This window comes from Solanum dulcamara, chromosome 8 (genome assembly GCF_947179165.1).
Source record: "Solanum dulcamara chromosome 8, daSolDulc1.2, whole genome shotgun sequence".
Lineage (NCBI taxonomy): Eukaryota > Viridiplantae > Streptophyta > Magnoliopsida > Solanales > Solanaceae > Solanum > Solanum dulcamara.
This window is the reverse complement of record NC_077244.1, coordinates 59,987,343-60,009,068: the sequence shown is the minus strand read 5'-3', so window position 1 is coordinate 60,009,068 and position 21,726 is coordinate 59,987,343. Positions and strand designations below refer to the sequence as shown.

The following is a 21,726-nucleotide window of genomic DNA, read 5'->3' as shown; positions in this document are numbered from 1 at the left end:
GAGTTGATAAACCGCTCATTATAAAATTGACTCTTATATATCCCTACCATTACAATGACCCAGATATATCCTTTTGGTCTAACAAAAGTAAAAAAAAATTATAATAGTTTTTTTTAAAAAAAAAAGTTATTTTTGAGGATTAAAAATTACAGGACATGGGACATAACACATTTTCATATTACCGCGGACGTGACTTTAGATAGAAAAGAGTTGAGGTTGCGTATTAAGGTAGAATGTTAGTAGGGATGGATGGTTGTGTTTGCCAGTAATGACCCATTTGGTCATTTTGAGAATGAGTCATCTCTCTTCCATAAAATATTCTTTCTGAAAAATAAAATAAAATAAAATAAATTAAATTATAAATTTGGACTATTCGATAATTATAGTTATTTAATTGAGGGGTGAATTTAGATAACTTAATTAATTAATGGACTAAAATGGTAATATATTTAATACTTTATACCACTTATTCCATATTTATTTAAAATCAGTTAGTGGGATTGTAATCTTTAATACCTAATTAATAAGAAAAAGAGAACAAGAGGAGAGAGACTACACTACGGCGGCGGAAACAAAAACGAAGAGAAAGTCAAGTGAGCCAGGTAAGGTAATTCTGTGCTAGTTTTATATAGGAGCATAGGGTACTATTGCTAGCAATGTATAATGGAAAGATTGATAAATGAATAAAAAATATATATATAATGTCATCATGTGTTGAACAGAAAGAGAATGGAGGAGGAAAATTGAATTGGAAGATGCTATTCACGTGGGTTCTTGTCCATTTTGATTTTGTCTTTTCTTGAGGGCTTCATAATTTGTCTTACTTTTCTTATTATTGTTACATTATGATTTAAGTTGGTATATTAAGATAGAAAATTAAGTATTAGGTGTAATTTATTATATGATTATCACCATATCTATGGTATTGAAGGGATTTAGAGTTAACCCTAGGCTTGAGATTTAGGTAATTAATTAATTATAGATTTTAGGATGAGTTTTTGGGTCTAGGCTAGACATATAGTGATATGAATGTTGTTAATTTCGAAATCTTATGATGATTATTCATTTGATTATATTACATTGATTTGGAAACCCAGCGAAAGGGGAAGGCTCATATCTCGGAGTAATTGCTTGATCATTTGAGGCAAGTGAATTTCTAAACCTCAGTTTAAGCTTGTAGATGCTTGTATTTCCGTGTTATGTGTATTGGGGAGTAATAAGAATTGGACTGGGTTATTGACTGTATTGTTGGCCTTAAAAATGGAGATAAGGGGTATAAAATGGTGATCTAATGACATGTATTGGTGGAATTGATATGTTGTGATTATGGGTTTATTTTGGACATGTCAAAATGACTATGTTGATGTGAGATAGAAAAAAATTATTATTGTTGTCATGTTATTATCGTGAATTATATGAACATGAATTGATTGCATTGGTTCTGACATATTATGTGAGACTGAAAATGATACGAAACAAAAGGGATTAGGCCACACGCTCCGTGGTAGGTATTATGAAACAAAGGGGTCGGGTCACATGCTCCGTGGCAAGTATTATGAAATAAAGGGGTCGGGCTACGTGCTCCGTGGCAAGATATATATGTTGAGGGGATGGGCCACACATTTCGTGGCAGGTTACATGGACAAAAATATCCCCTATGGATTCCGGACTGTGATTCAGCAGATGTGTACCAATAGGACAGACATGCATCATTTCATTGCATTGCATTGCACCTTTCTGATATTTGTGAATTTGTGTTTACCCCTATATTGCTGTGTATATGCTGACTTGACTTGATATGATTCATTGATTAGACTATTGATGAGTATTCGTGGACTATATTACTATTGTTATCGTACAATGTAGAGTTGGGCTGGTTTTATGCAGGTTGTAGTTACGGAGGTTCGGTTGGGAGGATAGGAGTACTTGTCTCTATTAAGCTTTGCTTAGTTTTAGTTATCCACTTGTTGAGTACCGTGTTGTTTGGTACTCACCCCTTGTTTCTACACTTGTGTAGGTTGTGAGCACAGGCCTGCTTGATCTCCTACGGTTTACTACCGCTTCTGAGGCTATTATCTCGAGTGTTGAGGTAGCTGTTATATTCATCTAACAGACACCTCTTACTCTTTTAATATGTTTTAGTCCTATTCTAGAGACAAAAATATTGTGACTGTATTTTCTTCATATTTTGGTAATGTATTAGTGGCTTGTACACATGACAACCAATCTTGGGGGAGTTTAAGTTTGTTTTACTTATTTAGGTTAAATTAAATTTGGATTTATTTCTTTTTCTTCCGCATCTATTTTCCATTGGGTATTAGGCTGACTTGTCTCGATGGGTTGAGATGAGTGCCATCACACCCGTGTTTGGGTCGTGACATTGCCTTGCGAAGGTTTAGGCTTGTTGTAGTACTAGTAGTTCTTGCCCTATGTATTTATTATGGTTTTGATAATCACACTATTTTACTTTTGTTAGTATTTCCTTTTTGTATATTTTGCACGGCAAACTTATTAATGACTATGTTTCCTTCATTGTTTTCTTCTTCTTTTACTTGAGATTGATGCACTTGAGCCGAAAGTCTTTCAAAAACAGACTCTCTATCTTTATGAAGTAGTAGTAAGGTCTGCGTACATTCTTCCTTCCCCAGACTCCACTTAGTGAAATTTCATTGAATATGTTGTTTTTATTGTCATTTTGATGGTCAAATTTATTTTTTCACTCATTTACTTGTAAAATTTATCATAGACGTCCAATTTTTTTTATAGATACATAAAATAAATTACAATATAGCCACAAAAAAATAATTTTGATTTTTTTCTTACCTTTTTCTCTTTTCTATTCACAATTTTTCTTTTTATTTCTCATATTTTTATACTAAAGAATGATAATTAAAAAAAATAGCAATAAGAAACTCAAATAATAATAAGCAAATTGATCTATAAGAGAGATATTTAAGTTCAAATTAGTCGTTGAGTCGAAGAAGTCAAATATAAATAAACCATGTGTATGAATGATCAAATATACCCCCAAACTCTGTTAGAATGATCATATTTATCCTTGCATAATTAATTTTTTTAAATAATAAATAAAAAAAATTAATTTTAAAGTAAAATTTTCACTTTCTTTAAATGAAAAAAGTATATGTAAAGCCACTTTCATAACAATAGGGATATATATGAGCTTCTTTTATAATAATAAGGATATATATGAATCATTTTTGTAACAATGAGTATATCGAGCCTTTTCCTCTAATTGATATCATGCTTGGTAATTTTTTAATTACTTTGTATAAAATTCAACATATTTACACTATTTGATAATGTTACATATTAAAAATATTCAAATTATTAGTAAATTTATGTAATATTTTAATTATATAGGAAAAAATGAAATACTTAATGCATAAATAATTAAATACACTATTACAATTATTTACCTAGCTCCAACCAGAAGTCAAATGATCCCTAAATACACTTATCTTGCAAATGTAAGATTATTATAATTGAATTTATTTTTAAAAAACAATCTAAAATCACATGAATTTATCTTTAAAAAGTTGAAATCATTGAAAGAAATACACCCACATAGCATGAAATAGAGGAAAATGAGGGAAAATAGAATAATACGGGTGGTACCATTAAGTTGTAATTAAGTTTTACTCATTAGTGGGTATGTTTATTTTAGGTGCAATATTAATTAGGAGTCTTTTAATCTGCTAAGAATTTATATTTTAGTTTAAATATAGGAAATTTTAAATGTAACCGAAACAAAAATTTATTTTAAATATATTGAATTAAAGCGGCACAATGATAAAAATATTCGATTGACATAATATAATTGTTGCATACTACTTCCTCCTAACCAAAATAATTGTATTGCTAACACTTTTCAAAAAATGAATGAATTTTTAAAAAGTATTAATTAACTTTTTTTTTTCAAAAATAATATTGACAAATTATCTTTATTTCAGCTCACCCTAGCTTTGACCGGCTTCCATGGGCCTCTGTACGTCCCTCCGGCCAACCAGTATGTCTGCGATACTTTTCCTCACGCTCCTCCGTTAGCGCGTGCATTTCCCTCCATTGGCACGTGGGCTATTACATTCCTCCCTCTCTAGTTCGATACGTCAAAATATATATTATTTCCCGGTATCTATGTAGAGGGAGATTTTGAAAGAATAGAATAAAATAAAATAATAATAATAATGGAGTTTGATAGATGGAAAAAATGACTACTTTTATTGAGCAAAAGTGCGTCTAAGTTCTCTTCATGTAAGGTCTATGGCCCCCACCCCTTCAGATTCTTCTCCTTCTCCTCATTTTCCTTCCATTTTCTTCTTTCCTACTAGCAAACAACGGCGCCAACAAAACCTCTTACTTCTCTCTCTTCTCTCTCTCTCTCTCTCTCTCTCTCTATGTATATATATCTTGCAATGGCAGTTTCTTTCTCTATACGAATACTAGTACAACACACTTGCGTATTTAAATTCCTTTTGAGAAGTTTCATTTGAGTTAAAAAAGAAAAAAAGTGTAGGTAGTAGGAATATTAAGAGTTTCTTCTCTGTATTTCTGTGTTTTTTTTTTTTGAAAAAGGAAAGTAATGAAGTGAAAACCCGGATTTGCCCCTTAATCACCTCCAATTTTGTGGTGGTCGGGGTGGGGGTGGTGCCGGAGATCTCAAAAACTGAAAACGGGTTGTAATGTGTTACTCGTTTATCTCGTGGGTTTTTGGTTAATTTGGGTCATAGAGATTTGTTGATGATACCAATGCAGGTGAGGGGAAATGGAGTTTTTGATAAGAAGATGATGCCTATTCTTGGGATCTGCATGTGGGGGAACGATAAGATCTCAGTATTGGATTGGCTTGTTCTGGATTTTGCTCTCCAAGAGAGGATGTCTATATTTTTTCTTCCTTTAGGTAATTATGCTCTGCAAGTTTTACTTGAATTTCATGCTTTATTGTAATTTTGTTTGTTTAGTGGTTTAAACTTGATCTGCTTTTTGTATTAGGGTGAATTAAGGGTTGACGTAGATAGTGGAAGTTTGACTCCCATATGTAATTAGGATGGATAAAATAGTTATTTTGAAATACTAATCTTGCAAGAAAATATTTTTTTTTTCTTCAAGTTGTAGGACTATTTGTCTTTGAGACTGTGCTCTTGGGAAATTTATTTTATATTATTGCAAGTGGGTGTTGGTGCATGCATTTGTATCTATTCCTGTATGTTATGATGTCATTTGTTATCCATTTTTTTTTTAATTTAAAGGTATTTTCATGTTCTTGGCTACAACATTGTTGAACTGGAAATGAAATTGACAACTTGTCTCATGCATATTTGTCAGGTTTATGATTCTTGATTAAGAAGCATCGGTGCTGAAATGGTAATTTATTGTATATAGTGAATGGTCTGAAGAGGACTTGGTCAATTGAATGCAATGTTGAGGATATTAGCGTCAGCTTTGTTAATCTCGTCATTCTTTGTTTCCTTATCGGCTGCTGATAATGGTTTCCCTAGATGCAACTGTGATGATGAGGGATTTTGGAGCGTTGAGAGTATCTTAGAGTGCCAAAAAATCAGTGATCTCTTTATTGCGATTGCGTATTTTTCCATTCCAATTGAGCTCCTTTACTTTGTCAGCTGTTCTAACTTTCCATTCAAATGGGTGCTCTTTCAATTTATTGCATTCATTGTTCTTTGTGGGATGACTCATTTGCTCAATTTCTGGACTTACTATGGCCAACACCCCTTTCAGCTTATGCTTGCTCTAACCATTTTTAAAGTCCTCACTGCACTGGTATCCTTCGCCACGGCTATCACCCTTATCACCCTCTTTCCTATGCTGCTCAAAATCAAGGTGAGGGAATTTATGCTAAAAAAGAAGACTTGGGATCTTGGTCGAGAAGTTGGATTAATAAAGATGCAAAAAGAAGCTGGATGGCATGTGCGGATGCTTACACAGGAGATTCGAAAGTCACTTGACCGTCATACGATACTCTACACAACTCTAGTGGAGCTATCCAAGACACTGGATTTGCATAATTGTGCTATTTGGAAGCCCAATGAGAATAAAACTGAGATGAACCTAATTCATGAGCTGAGAGACAGAAGCTTTAATAGTGTGTATAATTTACCTATCCCGAGAAGTGATCCAGATGTTATACAGATTAAGGAGAGTGATGGAGTAAAGATACTTGATGCCGACTCTCCACTTGCTGCTGCGAGTAGTGGAGGGAGTAGGGAACCGGGAGCTGTGGCTGCAATTAGGATGCCGATGCTGAAAGTGTCGAACTTCAAAGGTGGAACTCCTGAACTTGTCCCAGAATGTTATGCCATACTGGTTTTGGTTCTACCTGGTGAACAAGGTAGGTCATGGAGCAACCAGGAAATTGAGATAGTCAGGGTCGTGGCTGATCAGGTTGCTGTGGCTCTGTCCCATGCTGCAATTCTTGAAGAGTCTCAGCATATGAGAGAAACATTGGAAGAGCAAAACCGAGCTCTGCAACAAGCGAAGCAGGATGCACTTAGGGCGAGCCAAGCAAGGAATGCATTTCAGATGGTTATGAGCCATGGGCTGAGAAGGCCCATGCACTCAATATTGGGTCTGCTTTCCTTGTTGCAAGATGAGAAGTTGGGTAATGAGCAGCAACTTCTTGTGGATTCAATGGTTAAAACCAGTAATGTTGTGTCAACCCTAATAGAGGATGTGATGGATACTTCATCAAAGGACAATGGTAAATTCCCTTTGGAGATGAGGCATTTTCAGCTACATTCCATGATAAAAGAAGCTGCGTGTCTTGCCAAGTGTTTGTGTGCTTATAGGGGTTATAATATTTCCATCGAGGTTGACAGATCTTTGCCTAATCATGTTCTCGGTGATGAAAGAAGAGTTTTTCAAGTTATTCTTCATATGGTCGGAAATCTTTTGAAGGACCCCAATGGAGGGCTTCTCACATTTAGGGTTCTCCCAGAAAGTGTAAGTAGGGAAGGCATTGGTGGAGCTTGGAAAACAAGGAGGTCAAACTCATCTCGTGACAATGCCTATATCAGGTTTGAAGTTGGAACAAGCAACAGTCATTCTCAACCAGAGGGGTTGCCACATTACAGGCACAAACGCTGCAGTAGGGAGATGGAAGAAGGTTTGAGTTTCACTATGTGCAGAAAGCTGGTTCAGGTATTCTATTGCTAAATACCAGCATCTGAGTATGTATCAATATAACTGGACTTTATACTCCCAACTGTCTAATTTGATTCTAATCTCTTCATTCTGTGGTAATACTAGACACTCAACTTTGATAAAATCATCCTGTTATAAGTTAAAAGCAAATAAAATTATTATTACCAAGGCAAAATGATATTAGGCAGGCTAGTTTTGAAATTTCTCCTGCAGTTGGATGAGACCTTTTAAATTGTGATTTCTGGATGATGTTAACTACTGCAGTTTCCATGTTAAAGAAGATAGAGCAATGCCATGACCTGGATTGCCTGTCATGTAGTTAAATATGTCCAATTTTCTTGTGACTGATATAATACTAAAGTTGCTTTAGTTGATTTACGGAGATTTTAACCCCAGTTGTTTGGGAATGAAATCTGAAACTACACGTAGAAGTTGGTAGTACCCTGGTACTTGTTCTCTTTTTTCTCCCTTTGATCATAATTTAAGTGTATATAGTTGTGGTTTGGGGTTGGCACTAACTTGTTTCTGATATGCAAAAATGAACAGTTGATGCAAGGGGACATCTGGGTAATCCCAAATCCAGAAGGTTTTGATCAAAGCATGGCTGTCGTTCTTGGGCTTCAACTGCGGCCATCAATTTCCATAGGCATTCCCGAATATGGGGAATCTTCTGATCATTCGCATTCACACTCTCTCCTCCAAGGTGTTAAAGTTCTGTTAGCAGATTATGATGATGTGAATAGAGCGGTAACAAGTAAGCTACTTGAAAAATTGGGATGCAGTGTTTCTGCAGTTTCATCTGGACGTGACTGTATTGGTGTTCTTAGCCCTGCTGTATCCTCATTCCAAATTGTCCTTTTGGATCTTCACCTGCCTGATTTGGATGGCTTCGAAGTAACCATGAGAATTCGGAAGTTTGGTAGCCGCAGCTGGCCATTGATAGTTGGTTTAACTGCAACTGCTGATGAAAATGTTACTGGAAGATGCCTGCAGATTGGAATGAATGGATTTATTCGTAAACCAGTGCTATTGCAAGGGATTGCTGATGAGCTTCAGAGGGTTCTGCTACGTCCAAGCAGAATGATGTGATGATGTTAACGCTGCCTTATAGGAGTGGAGGTTATAAGACAGGGCTTCATCAACAACCTAATGCTAGATGTGCAAACGAAATCACTTAGACCACTTCCCACCCCTGAAGATTCCAGCATACAGATGTAACGTACATACAATCTTTGAAATCAAAATGGCATAGAAAATATATCGTCTTTCCACTCTCATAAAAGCTCTCAGCTCTAAAGGATTTGACTGCCAGGTTTGCCCATCCTACATGTTATTGAGCTTAGCAACTCAGAATATAACTAATCTGTCCTTGGAACTTAAGTATACACTGTCGAGAAGACTTGAGAATAGCTCCATTTCTAAGTTATGGAGCACTATTCTTGCTATTAGATTTGCATTTGCAGGAATATCTGTTGCCAGTTGACAATTTTGGGTGAAGAATGTTCAAAAGGCTGAACTAAAATGTAGCCTTATTATGAATATGCATTCACAGTTATACTAAAATACTTCATTAAGATGAGACTAAACATACTTCTAGACTACGACGAAGCTGGTTAATTCTTGCACTTAGATAGGCCAATCTCTCCTTTAGATTGTGCACTTTTAGTTCGACAACCTTGCAAAATGTTTTGAGGTTTGTTTTTGCTGCATCTTTTTCGATATGAAGAACATGGATCCCCCCATTGATTGAATAATTTTCGTTAACTGGAATTTAAAGTTGACGATGTGGAGTGTGATAGTCATACTATGGTATCCTCGATATGTCTGATTTTGATCATTATGTATATTTGAGATGGCTGTGAATCCTTCGCTTTTCAAGTCATGCTTGTTTCCATAATTGCATTAAAATGGAAGAAATTGGCAAGTCCTAAAATGCTTACTAGAAAAGTTATTCTAGATTGAATAGATAGTGTAAAATTAGATATTAAGCAAGCTCAAGGGGGAGGATCCAGAAAATCCCATTCAAGAAGCCCCTACTTATACCCCTACTCCCTCCTATCCTTGATGGATCAATAAGGAGTAATCATCCCTACTCCCTCCTATCCTTGATGGATCAATAAGGAGTAATCATCAATGTGGATTTTTTGTCATTTTGCAACACTCCACCAAGCTTTATAAGAAGTCCATCCATCTCATTAACCATTAATGTCAAACAAACTCTTAGAAAGGTATGAAGAGAAATATATATATGGTGGCCTGACGTCAGTCCAGATCAATTCAAATTTTTAATTTTTATTGTGTGCTCAAATTTTTAAATTGTGACAACGTATTTCAAGAATTTTTGAGATTCCGCATGAGGTGTTTTTTGAATAACGACGGGTGATCGTTATAATATATTATCAACCACTTTGTTTACCTGAAAACACGGGTGCTTTTCCTTCACTTGCAGAACAATGTTTTTATCATGATATAGGAGATGAATAAGTAGAATATATAAATTTTTAGTGCATTCTAATGTGGTTTGTTGTTAGTTAGATGTACAAGAAAACCTGCAGCTTATACAAGTAACGATAAACAATAAGAGATAAATGGATAGATTACTCATCTTTTCATTACCCATTAAACTTGATCCCTTTTTGTGTTATCAAATTCTTGTTATTTTTTTGTATTAGATATACTTTGACCATCTGCACATATTAAAATTAATACTTAAAACATTGGAGTGGACAAGAAGATTTTGTGTTGAGTTTAAAGATTAATAGGGGTAGAATGTTGGTTTGCCTTTGTTATCTATCGTCATATATTATGTATTGTGTTTTAATTATCACACTATTTGTTGTGGTATCGTTTATTTCTTGTCAGCGCTACATTGCTTTTTGTATTTACTGTTCTGCTTTCTTCATTATTTTGTTTTTCTATTACTTGAGTTTGATGCACTTGAGCTGCGAGGATATTTTGGAAACAATCTCTCTTCCTCTACGAGGTAGTCATAAGGTCTGCGTACACCCTACCGAGGCCAATTTATTTGACGGACATAATTTTTAAATGGACGACTATTTAAGTTAGTCTTTTAATTATAAATTTCAAAAGCTAGTTCAAAGGGAGGAGGATTGTCCAAACCTTATAAAGAGTCCACATATCTCATTAACAATAAATGGGGGGCATTTTGACGTCATTCTTCAACATATAGGTCCATTTTCTTTTAAACCCCTCACAACCTGAAGGTCGGAGGTGAAAGATGTTTACCATCTTAACAACACCCTCTTTTACTACTAAAGATTTTATGATAAATCCACTTGGTTTCTTCGGGCGTTTGGTATATCAAACGTTTTTTTAATTTGTTCCATGTTTGATTGAACAAAATTTTGAAGAATATTTTTCCCCAAAAATAAATTTCATAAGTGACATTTTATATTATTGTTATCCCCCCACCTACGCAATGCCCCTAACCCCTGCTCCCTGTCCATAATACAGATAGCCTGCAGATGAGCTAATGGTTTTTGCAGTCAAACAAAAGTTAAATGTTGATTTATGTTTAATTTTGCAAACCTTCATCAAATTTCCAATTCTGCTAACCATAGCAACTTGGTTGAGACATGTGGAGTACATGTTCTATCTTGAACAAAACACTTAATAATTATTTTATGGTGCATGTGGCTGATCTTTTTTTGGATATGGCTAGAAAGCTCATTTTCCAACTTCATCATCATATCCAAGGCATGGGCATTTTGCATGTAAGCCCATTCCTCAGTTGTGTGTAAATGTGCATTCATGCATGAATTTGGATACGTACACGGTACATGCATTCTCTTGTTCCCATTTATTTTTCTTGCAATGATATCGATATACCTTATGATAAATCAATAAACAAAGCAAACTAGGCGGTTCGATGTCTCTTTTTGAAAAACTCAGCAAAACAAAAAAAGACGTGATAGTTTTTTATGCTTTGCAAAATAGGCTGAGGGCCTCATTTTCTTTTAACAATAATAGGATTCTTAAAAATAAAAAATAAATCCTATTGTCCATTTCAATTTTTTGTTTAAAATCGGAAGATTCAATTTTATTTTTTAATCAAACTTCAAGCTCCATGTTAAATCAAAATAAATTTAGCTTAGTGCTTCATCTTTTGATAACATAATTCACACGCAACTTCACCTTATTTGTTTTTCACTGCTTCATCTTTCATTCGAACATCAAATCATTTGTAATTGGTAAAAAATAGTACTCCCTCCGTTTTGAAAAGAATGACATAATTTGACTTGATATGGAGTTTAAGAAAATAAAGAAGAATTTTCAATTATGTGGTTTTGAATTAGAGTTATGTCAAATGTACCATGATGTTCTTTAATCTTGTGGCCTTAAACATGCTACAAGTAGGGTGAGCATGGTACAATATATACCGAATACCATACTGAAACTGAATTTTTTTATACCACGATATGGACATTATGGTATTTGGTATGACTTTTAATTTTTTTAGTATTCGATATGGTATTTGGTATTTTAAAAAAAAATATCAAAATATCGTATACCATACCGAAGTTTTATATATATGTTATATTTCAAATTATTTTAAATATAAATATATATAAATAAAAATGTACAAACATTGCCATTAATTTTAATTCAATTTTCAATAGTTCAATACCGAAGGTGAACAATTGTTTACTCTTGTGAGTGCACACTAGGCCTTGTACAGAATTATTAGCTACAGATTCAGCTTGAGATGTTTTTAAAAATATTAAATGTTGTAAATAGTTTATGAATGCCCATAATATTCTTTTTATGCCTATAAAAGACATTGTAATTTGATGGAAATAAACACACAAAACTAAGGAATACAAAGTTTTCTCTCTTATTTTTCTCTCTACTATTTCTCCTCTTTCTTGATTTTTCTCTTGTGATACTAACTCGGTTTTAGAATTTAGTCTTTACTTTATAACACGCTATCAGCACGAGACTCTACCATCTCAAAGTTTGAAGGCCAAATTCAAAAGCTAAGGTATTTTAATTTTCATTCTATTTATTATGGCTAATTTTACTAAACTCGAGTTCGTTGCCCTTCAAAATTTGGGCAAGAACTATCTTTCTTGGGTACTAGATGCTGAAATCCACTTGGATGCAATGAGTCTCGGTGACACCATTAAACTTGAAAATAAAGCATCAAAACAAGACTGTGCTAAAGCAATGATATTCTTGCATAATCATATTGACGAAATTTAAAAATTGAATATCTCACAGTCAAGGATCCACTCGTTCTGTGGAATAACTTGAAAGAAAGATATAACCACTTGAAAATGGTCATACATCCAAAGGCACGATATAATTGGATGCATTTAAGGCTACAAGACTTTAAGTCTATTCATAAATACAATTCTGTCATGTTCATAATTACTTCTCAATTGAAACTATGTGGAGATATAGTTAGTAATATTGATATGATGGAAAAAATATTTTCCACATTTCATGCCTCGAATGTGCTCCTACATCAGCAATATCGAGAGAAAGATTTTAAAAAGTATTCTAAATTGATTTCTCATCTTCTTGTGGCTGAACAAAATAATGATTTGTTAATGAAAAATCACGAGAATCGACCTATTGGATCTACACCACTTTCTGAAGTGAATGAGGTATACTCTCACCACGCTAGACGTGGAAGAGGTTGTGGTGCTAGTCGTGGACGTGGTCGTGACCATAATTATGATCAAGAACAAAATTCTTTTCCTAGTGTTAATCATTCACCAAAGAAAAATTAATATAAAAAGGAAAAAGAAAAAGATGAGAAATATGAAGCAGTTAGAATAAAGTGCTTTCGATGTGGCGGAAGGAGTCACTATGAACGTGATTGTCGTACTCCCAAACATTTGGTTGAACTTTATCAGACATCACTAAGAAAGAAGAATAAAAATCCTGAAGGTAATTTTATGGCCAAAAATCATGATGCCTTCACACACTTGGATGTGACAGATTTCTTTGTCCACCCTGAAGAAAATATAGATCATTTGATTGGTGATGGTTCTGTGAATATGGGAGAATATAATAATCATGTTTAATATTTTTCAATGATAATATTATTAATGTTTGTTGTTTTTGTACTGTTGAGAAATAAATTATATAAATATTTGTTCTTATCCACATATATTAAAATTTACATATATATATATATATAAATATTTGTTCATGCATTACTACAAACTTATCTTTTAGTAATTGACATAAAATAATGTTAAAGATAGCAATCTACAAATTTCCACTAATAATAATAGAATTTTTTTTTGATAATGATTTTTTTTTATGATAATGAATTTTTTTTATAATAATGGAATATGGTTTTTGATAATAGAAATATTTTTTTTTGATAAAATTTGTCCCCTTAACTTTATTAAAATCTTTTGATAAGATTTGTTCACTCATTTTATTTATCACTTTATCGATAAATTTTGTCTCTCCTCCACTTTATTTATCATTTTCTTAATAAAATTTGCTTCCCGCACTTTTCTTTATATATGATTTAGCAAAGTGTGGTATTGATTTGTTACTACTAATTTATCTATTATTTAATTTATTTGATTCTCTTTATTACAATAAAAGAGAGTAATGATTTTATATATACTATTGCGATGAAAAATCAATCAAGACTTTAAGTTTGTTATGATGACTAATAAAAAAAATTATATCCACATAAATAATTATCATCATTTTTATATATTATTATATTATCTATCTTTTACTTTGAAATAAATAAATAAACAAAGTATTAATAAAGATTGATTTCATTCTTTTTGAAGATATGGATAATTTTCAAAGCAATTATGAAGACATTTGCTTGATTGATTCTGGTACAACACATACGATATTCAAAAGTAAGAAATATTTTTCTCATTTAAGTGTGGGCAGTATAAATGTCACTACGATTTCTGGTAGTGCTAATTTGATTGAGGGCTTTGGAAAAACCATTATAATTATTCCTAGGGGAACTAAACTCATAATAAATAATGATATGTTTTCTCATCAGTGTCGGAGAAACTTGTTGAGTTTTAAAGATATATGTGAAAATAGTTATCATATCAAGACAATTGATGAAATAGATCTTGAATATCTGGGTATAACCAAAAATGTCTCCAAGCATACACGTGTTATACAAAAGTCCCAACCTTATCTTCTGGATTGTATTGGGCAAAGATTAGCGCAATTGACGCACAGTCTATAGTAAATCAGAAGTTTACTAACTCCAATGTTTTTGTACTTTGACACGATCGTTTGGGACATCCTATATCTATAATGATGAGACAAATAAATGTTTCTTCTAGATGGTCTCATGTGTGCCTTTTGTCATCTCACAACTTGGCATTTACAAAATTGTTGGCACAAATTATACGATTACGAGTATATTTTCTCGATAATCAGATTAGAACAATTTGCCTTGATAACGCTGCAGAGTTTTTATCCCAAGTATTTAATGATTATTGCTTATCGATTGAGATAAGAATAGAATATCATGTAGCTCATGTTCACACTCAAAATGGTCTTACTGAGTCATTAATTAAATGGTTGTAGTTGATAACAAGACCATTGTTTATGTAAACTAGGTTGCCCACTTCTTTGTGGGGTACATGCTGCAACACTTATTCGTCTCAAGCAGACTAATTAACATAAGTTTTCTCCATTGCAATTGATTTTGGATCAAGAACCTAATATATTCCATTTAAGAATTTTTTGTTGCGCTGTATATGTGCCTGTAGCACCGCCACATCGCACTAAAATGGGGCCCCAAAGAAGGCTAGAAATATATGTTGGATTTGAATCGCCCTCCATTATTTGCTACCTTGAACCATTAAATGGAGATATGTTTACTACTCAATTTGCAGATTATCGATTTGATGAGACACTTTTTTCTCAATTAGGGGGAGAAAATAGTGAAAGCAAAAGATAAATTTTGTGGAAAAATTCATCATTGTCTCATCTTGATCCACGTACTTCTATTTGTGAGAAAGAAGTGCAAAAGATTATTCACTTGCAGAAAATTGTAAATCAAATGCTAGACGCATTTACATATTTGAAAAGGATTTCTAAATCACACATTCCGACAAAGAATATCCTAATTCGTATTGATGTTCCTGTAGGACCATCTACTAGTGTCATAACTAATGAGTCAAAAGCAAGTCTGAAGCATGGTAGACCATTAGGTTCTAAGGATCAAAATCCTAGAAAAAAAAAGATCAGGATGACTCTATGAAAGAATCTCATATGAAAATTCAAGATGTGAGTAATTCTAATTCCTTGAAGGGATCAATGAGCTTGAGACTCAAAGAAATGAGGAACTATACATAAATTCAGCGATATTGAAGCAAATCTGAATCGATGAGAAATAGTAGTCGATTATGTTTTTGCATACAATATTGAGACAAAAATCATGCAAGACAATGAGGATCTTGAACCTTAATCTGTTGTAGAATGTCGACAAAGAATTGATTGGCCAAAATGGCAAGAATCAATTCAATCAGAATTGAATTTCCTTGTCAAGCGTGAAGTTTTTGGACCTATAGTTCAAACTCCTGATAGTGTTAAATATATTGGTTGTAAATGGGTCTTTATACAAAAATGAAATGAGAAAAATAAAATACAAAGGTACAAAGCACGTCTTGTTTTACAAGGATTTTCACAAAGGCTGGGTGTAGATTATGATGAGACATACTCACCCATTTTGTATGCAATAACATTACGTTATCTCATTAGTTTTATGATTTACGAGAGACTTAATATGCATCTGATGGATATGGTTATAGCCTATCTTTATGGATCACTTGATAATGAGATATATATGAAAATTCCCGAATGATTTAAGGTGCCTAAAGTATATAGTTCAAAGTCTCGAGAAATGTATTCAATCAGATTACAAAGATCATTATATGATTTGAAGCAGTCTGGACGTATGTGGTATAATCATCTTCGTGGGTATTTATCTAAGGAAGGTTATATAAATGATGCGATTTGCCTATGTGTTTTATTAACAAAACAACATCTAAGTTTGTTATAATTGTTGTTTATGTTGATGACATAAATCTCATTGGAACTCCAACAGATCTTCAAAAGGCAATTGATTATTTTAAGAATGAATTTGAGATGAAAGATCTTAGAAAGTCAAAATTATGTCTTGGTTTGCAAATTAAGCATTTGACAAATGGTATTTTTATCCATCAATCTGCCTACACAGAAAAATATTGAAAAGATTTTATATGAATGGAGCACATCCATTTATCATTTCGATAGTTGTTCGATCACTTGATGTGAATAAGGATCCATTCCAACCTCAAGAACAGAATGAGGAAATTTTTGGTCCTAAAGTACCATATCTTAGTGCAATTGGTGCACTAATGTACCTTGCTAACACTACAAGGCCCGATATATCCTTTTCGGTTAATTTGTTAGCAAGATATAGTTCTGCTCCTACTAGGAGGCATTAGATTGGGATCAAACACATATTGCGGTATCTGAAAGGGACTACCGATATGAGCTTATTTTATCCTTACAACTGCAGTCCCAATCTTGTGGGTTATGCTGATGCAGGGTATTTATTTGATCCACACAAAGCCCGATCTCAAACAGGTTATGTGTTCATATGTGGGGGTGTTGTCATATCTTGGAAATCTACAAAGCAATCTATCGTGGTTACTTCATCAAATCATGCTGTGATAATAGCTATTCATGAAGCAAGCCGAGAATGTGTGTGGTTGAGGTCCATGATACATCACATTCGAGAAAAATGTGGTTTAAAATGTGACAAAGTAGCCACAATTATATATAAAAATAATGCAACATGCATAGTACAACTAAAGATGAGATTCATAAAAGGAGATAGAACGAAGCACATTTTGTCAAAACTTTTCTATACAGACGAGCTCCAAAAAAATGGTGATATCAACATGACAGATTCGTTCGAGTGAAAATGTGGCTAATTTATTCACCAAGTCTCTACCAACTGCAACCTTCAAGAAGATGGTGTACAAGCTTGGAATGTCAAGATTCAAGTCTTTGGATTGATGTTCTCATCAGGGGGAGTTAATACGCGTTGTACTCTTTTTTCCTTACGTGGTTCTGTCCCACTGAATTTTCCTTGTAAGATTTTTAATGAGGCAACAATCAATGTGTATTAGAATAACTATATATGTTTGTTTTTTCACTAGAACTTTTATTTTATGGGCATCCAAGAGGGGGGGGGGTGTTGTAAATAATTTATGAATGCCCATAATATCTTTTTTATTCCTACAAAAGACATTGTAATTTGATTGATATAAACACACAAAATGAAGGATTACAAAGTTTCCTCTTTCATTTTCCTCTGTACTATTTCTCCTCTTTCTTGTTTTTTCTCTTGTGATACTAATTCGGTTTTAGTATTTAGTCTTTACTTTATAACATTAAAGTTATACTTTTTTATTATATGAATATATGTAAGTCAAAGTCAAACTAATTATGGTTATCGAACGTCCATACCGCAAAATACTGAAATTGAAATTAAAAATACCAAACCATACCAATCTAATTTGGTATGGTAACAGTATAGTATTTTTAGATACTGAAAACCAAATTTACCGTACCGAATCTTTAAATACCATGCCATACCGTACCATGTCCACCCCTAGCCACAAGGAAAACTCAAATTAAAATAGGGACAATTTTAAATATATACAATAAACTAATTAGTTTACAATAAATTTAGTCATATTTTATTTATATAAAAAATAGCCAAAAATCATAGGAAATATTCAGTGATTATGCAATATAACTTGCTAAAAGTTATAAAAAATATACACGGACTATACAATATATATTACTTATACATGATATTTACACTGAATATACATTATGATACATTTTATACATAAAATATACACTGAGTATATATGAATATACACCGAATGACCATTTTTTGGTAATTAAAATGACTGAATGATTATCTACTGTAATATTCTCATTAAAATATTTTCAAAAAAGAAAAGAAGTTATTTATTTTGAAACAGACTAAAAATAATAATATTGGAGTAGTATTTAAAAGACAATAATTCATTTGAAATGCTTTTTTTTGTTCAAAGTGTTTCAGCCTGAGTTTGAATGTCATCCAATGTGGATGGATTACAAAATTATGATAAATTTAGCGGTTCACCTGAATAAAAAATATCATTAAAATAATAGCAGTTATTAGGTTCAATTTTAATGATGTGGCACGATCTTAATTAAATAACTATTTAAAATACTGGAGAAGAAGTTATTGGACATAATAGAGTGATATTCATATTTATTATTATAAATTTAATATTCTTTTTTTAATAAATTGATGATTTGATTTGAGGTTCGTTGGGATGTCATTTTGATGTTTTGGTTAAAATTTAAAGCTATTCGCAAAAAATTTGAGCTATTTGGTGATATTTTGTATAATTTTTAGAAATCACATAGTGTAAATAGTAAATTATATTTTATTCTTACCCTTTACCAATTTATAAAAATTCTTTCAAATTTGTCCCATCCGGATACATAACAATCATCCGGATACATAAATGTTGATACATTACAAAACTTGTCTGTTGAACTTAAAAGAAAATAAAAGATAAAATTAAATGTCAGTTCCACAAACCACGCAAAATAAATCGATATCAATCTCATTCAAAATTTTAGGAACTTCAAACAATTCATATTTCAAAATTTCTTCTCCCAATCTATCCCAAATCGTAACACCATTTCTTCTTCTTCTTCCTCATCCATTTTTTTCTTTCTAGTCATTAGTTATCAATTTTTAATTATTTTTTAAATCTTTTTCATCTACAAAATTTTGATACATATGGATGATGCTTTATATTTTAGTGTTGTGACTATCCAATTTATTTAAGAAGGATGCATCTTCGATTTCAAAAATCGACTGCGAAAAAAACACCCAAAAAAGGAGGTGAAAAGATCGAGTTGCTGGTAGATTCGGTAAGGACTTTGAGTCGAGATCCATGGATGACGCCATTGTTGAAAGTGAAAAAAAAATCAACGGGAGTTGATACAAAGCAAAGAAGAAAGTGTAGAAGGATTTTGTCATCACGTTTTTTTTGCTTTCAACAAATCAGATTGTTGATTTTTTTTGATTTTTTGTTGTTCATATTTTTGTGATACATATAGGTTTAGGTATTTAATGTATGTAGTTGTTTTTCTTTCTTAAATTAATGTATAATTTCTTTGTTTCAATATTATGATAAATAATATTTTTATTATGCACAATGTATTGTATTCAAGTATTAGTTTTGATATATAACCTTAATTTGTTAAAATACAAATTAGTATGTATCATGTTCATAGTTATGTATTTGATATATAACTATTACAAATTTCGTTATGTTTTTACTACCAGATGCATACACTCAAACTTATTTAACTAGAAGGTTATGTATCTGTAGACATTATCAAATATAATTGTTGATATATAAACACTAATGTTTTTATAACAATATTAGTTTGTATCATATTCATAGTTATCTATATGACACAACATTGTTAGATGAATTGGTTGATTTCTTTTTTTTTTGATTTTTGTTGTGAATCTTTTTCTGATACATATGAGTTTTGGACATGATACATAAATTTGAATTTATAATAAATTTATTTGATATATAGCAACTACCACACGATAATGTATCTATTTCAAATATAACATATTATGGGCAATAATTACATATTTAATGTATCTAGTAGAAATACAGTACTTAACAATTCAAACAAGATACATAAATAGTAATGTATCATGATAAATCTATCCATCTCGAAAACACAATTCAAATGTAATGTATCATAATGTTCAAACGAAGGCACTATACATTAATTTAAGAAACAAAAATAATTAAATACCTATATGTATCACAAAAAGATGAATAATAAAAATCGACCTTCATCCATAGATATCAGCAATTTCGTAAGATGAAAAAACTAAAAAAATATTTTAAAAAAAAACTGAAGTGATGGAAAGAAGTTTACCTCTTAAATAACTTGAAATCATTAATTGGAAAGAGAAAAGATTTGAAATTCAAAAATCTATTAATGGATGTAACTGTGGAGAGATTTTTTGGCGAAAAAATAAGAAGAAAAATCATGGGTATGGTATTTTGAATTGATGTATCCGAAAAAGGGATGATGGGAGAAAAAAAAGATTTTTGATATTTTTTGAAACGATAGGGAAAGTAAGAAAATATGATAAAAAAGAGTGTGTAGTTAAATAATTTTTTCCTATGGTAAAAAAGCCAATTACAACCTATTCCCACTCTTTCTTTAATTACCCGAATTTCCTGATTTTGGCTCAATTTTGGATACATAAGTCTTATGCATGATACGTTGCGGATTGATACATAGTAATTAATGCGGTTGAATTTTTTTATGGAAAAGTAATGTATATCACTTTAAGTTTCCTTATTTCAAGAAATCACGTAGTAAAACCAGATAATTTACCCCCAAACAAACCGTAACAGATTATTGAATTCAAAAATCCAAACTAGCAGAGCATATAATTCTTTTAAATTTCAATCCAATTTTCAAAATCATTGAACTATTCAAGATGAATATCTCAATTTTACTGAGACATTCTAGAGTTTGGCAATTCGAGGTGAGTTATGAAAGATATATAAGTGATGGAATTGTAGTTGGAGATAATATTTCGTTCGTGAATCAAAAATCAGTAATTTCTGCTGAATTGAGCATCGATGAATCATTGAAAAATATTGAAATCCGATACATCGTGCAAGGTAACTCATCGCCAATGATTATTTATAATGATATGGGTGTTAAGCCTTACATAGAGTTGAAGGAGAACGAGCCTGGATTCGCGATGTATCCTCTGTGCATAACAACATCAGATAGAAAGAGTTGTGAGATACAATTATTCGATTCTACATTTGGTGCAATTGTTTGTGTCGAAGCAAACACGAATGATACATAAGCTCTTAGTTTAGATGAATCTGAGAATGTTACTCCCAGTTATATACCCGTATTAGATGTAACGAACTACATAACTGATACAATTGATATGAAAGTGAAGGAAAAACAATTGTATAAGGACAAAACAATACTAGTTTTTGTAATGTCCAAACACAAAATTGATAATGGATTCCATTTCAAAGTTAAAAGATTTGACAGTAAAAAGTATGCGTGAATTTGAAGTTATTTTGCTATGTATATGTTATTAAATGAGTTATGAAATGTTGATGATGCATTAAAATGTTATGTATCATTAATAAATCTAATATCTATTTAGACTTATGATATAATACATATACAGATATATAGTGTTTAAAAATATACATATTGAGTTTGATACATTGAGTATAAGTCTTTAAGAACTGTCTAATACATATAATTTTAAATTTGTTTTTATAGAAAATGAGTGAAAATCTGAATTTTGATACATTACTAAACATTGTATCTCAAAGGTTAAGCAAAACTATGTGCATTTCAAGTTGTATCAGATTCACTCATCTTTTAAAGTTTTTTATTCATGATACATCATAGTCTTATGTATCAATACAT

The 21,726-nt window shown here is 32.0% G+C and overlaps 1 protein-coding gene across 1 annotated transcript; it reads left to right on the top strand.

Annotated features, from left to right (window-relative positions):
• Positions 1 to 4,180: 4,180 nt before the first annotated feature.
• Positions 4,181 to 8,815, top strand: LOC129899137 (ethylene receptor 2-like). Its single transcript, XM_055973959.1, has 3 exons — positions 4,181 to 4,918; positions 5,344 to 7,173; positions 7,723 to 8,815. The coding sequence occupies exons 2-3, from the start codon at positions 5,437 to 5,439 to the stop codon at positions 8,263 to 8,265; spliced, it is 2,280 nt and encodes a 759-aa protein (XP_055829934.1). The 5' UTR covers positions 4,181 to 4,918; positions 5,344 to 5,436; the 3' UTR covers positions 8,266 to 8,815.
• The last annotated feature ends 12,911 nt before the right edge of the window (positions 8,816 to 21,726 follow it).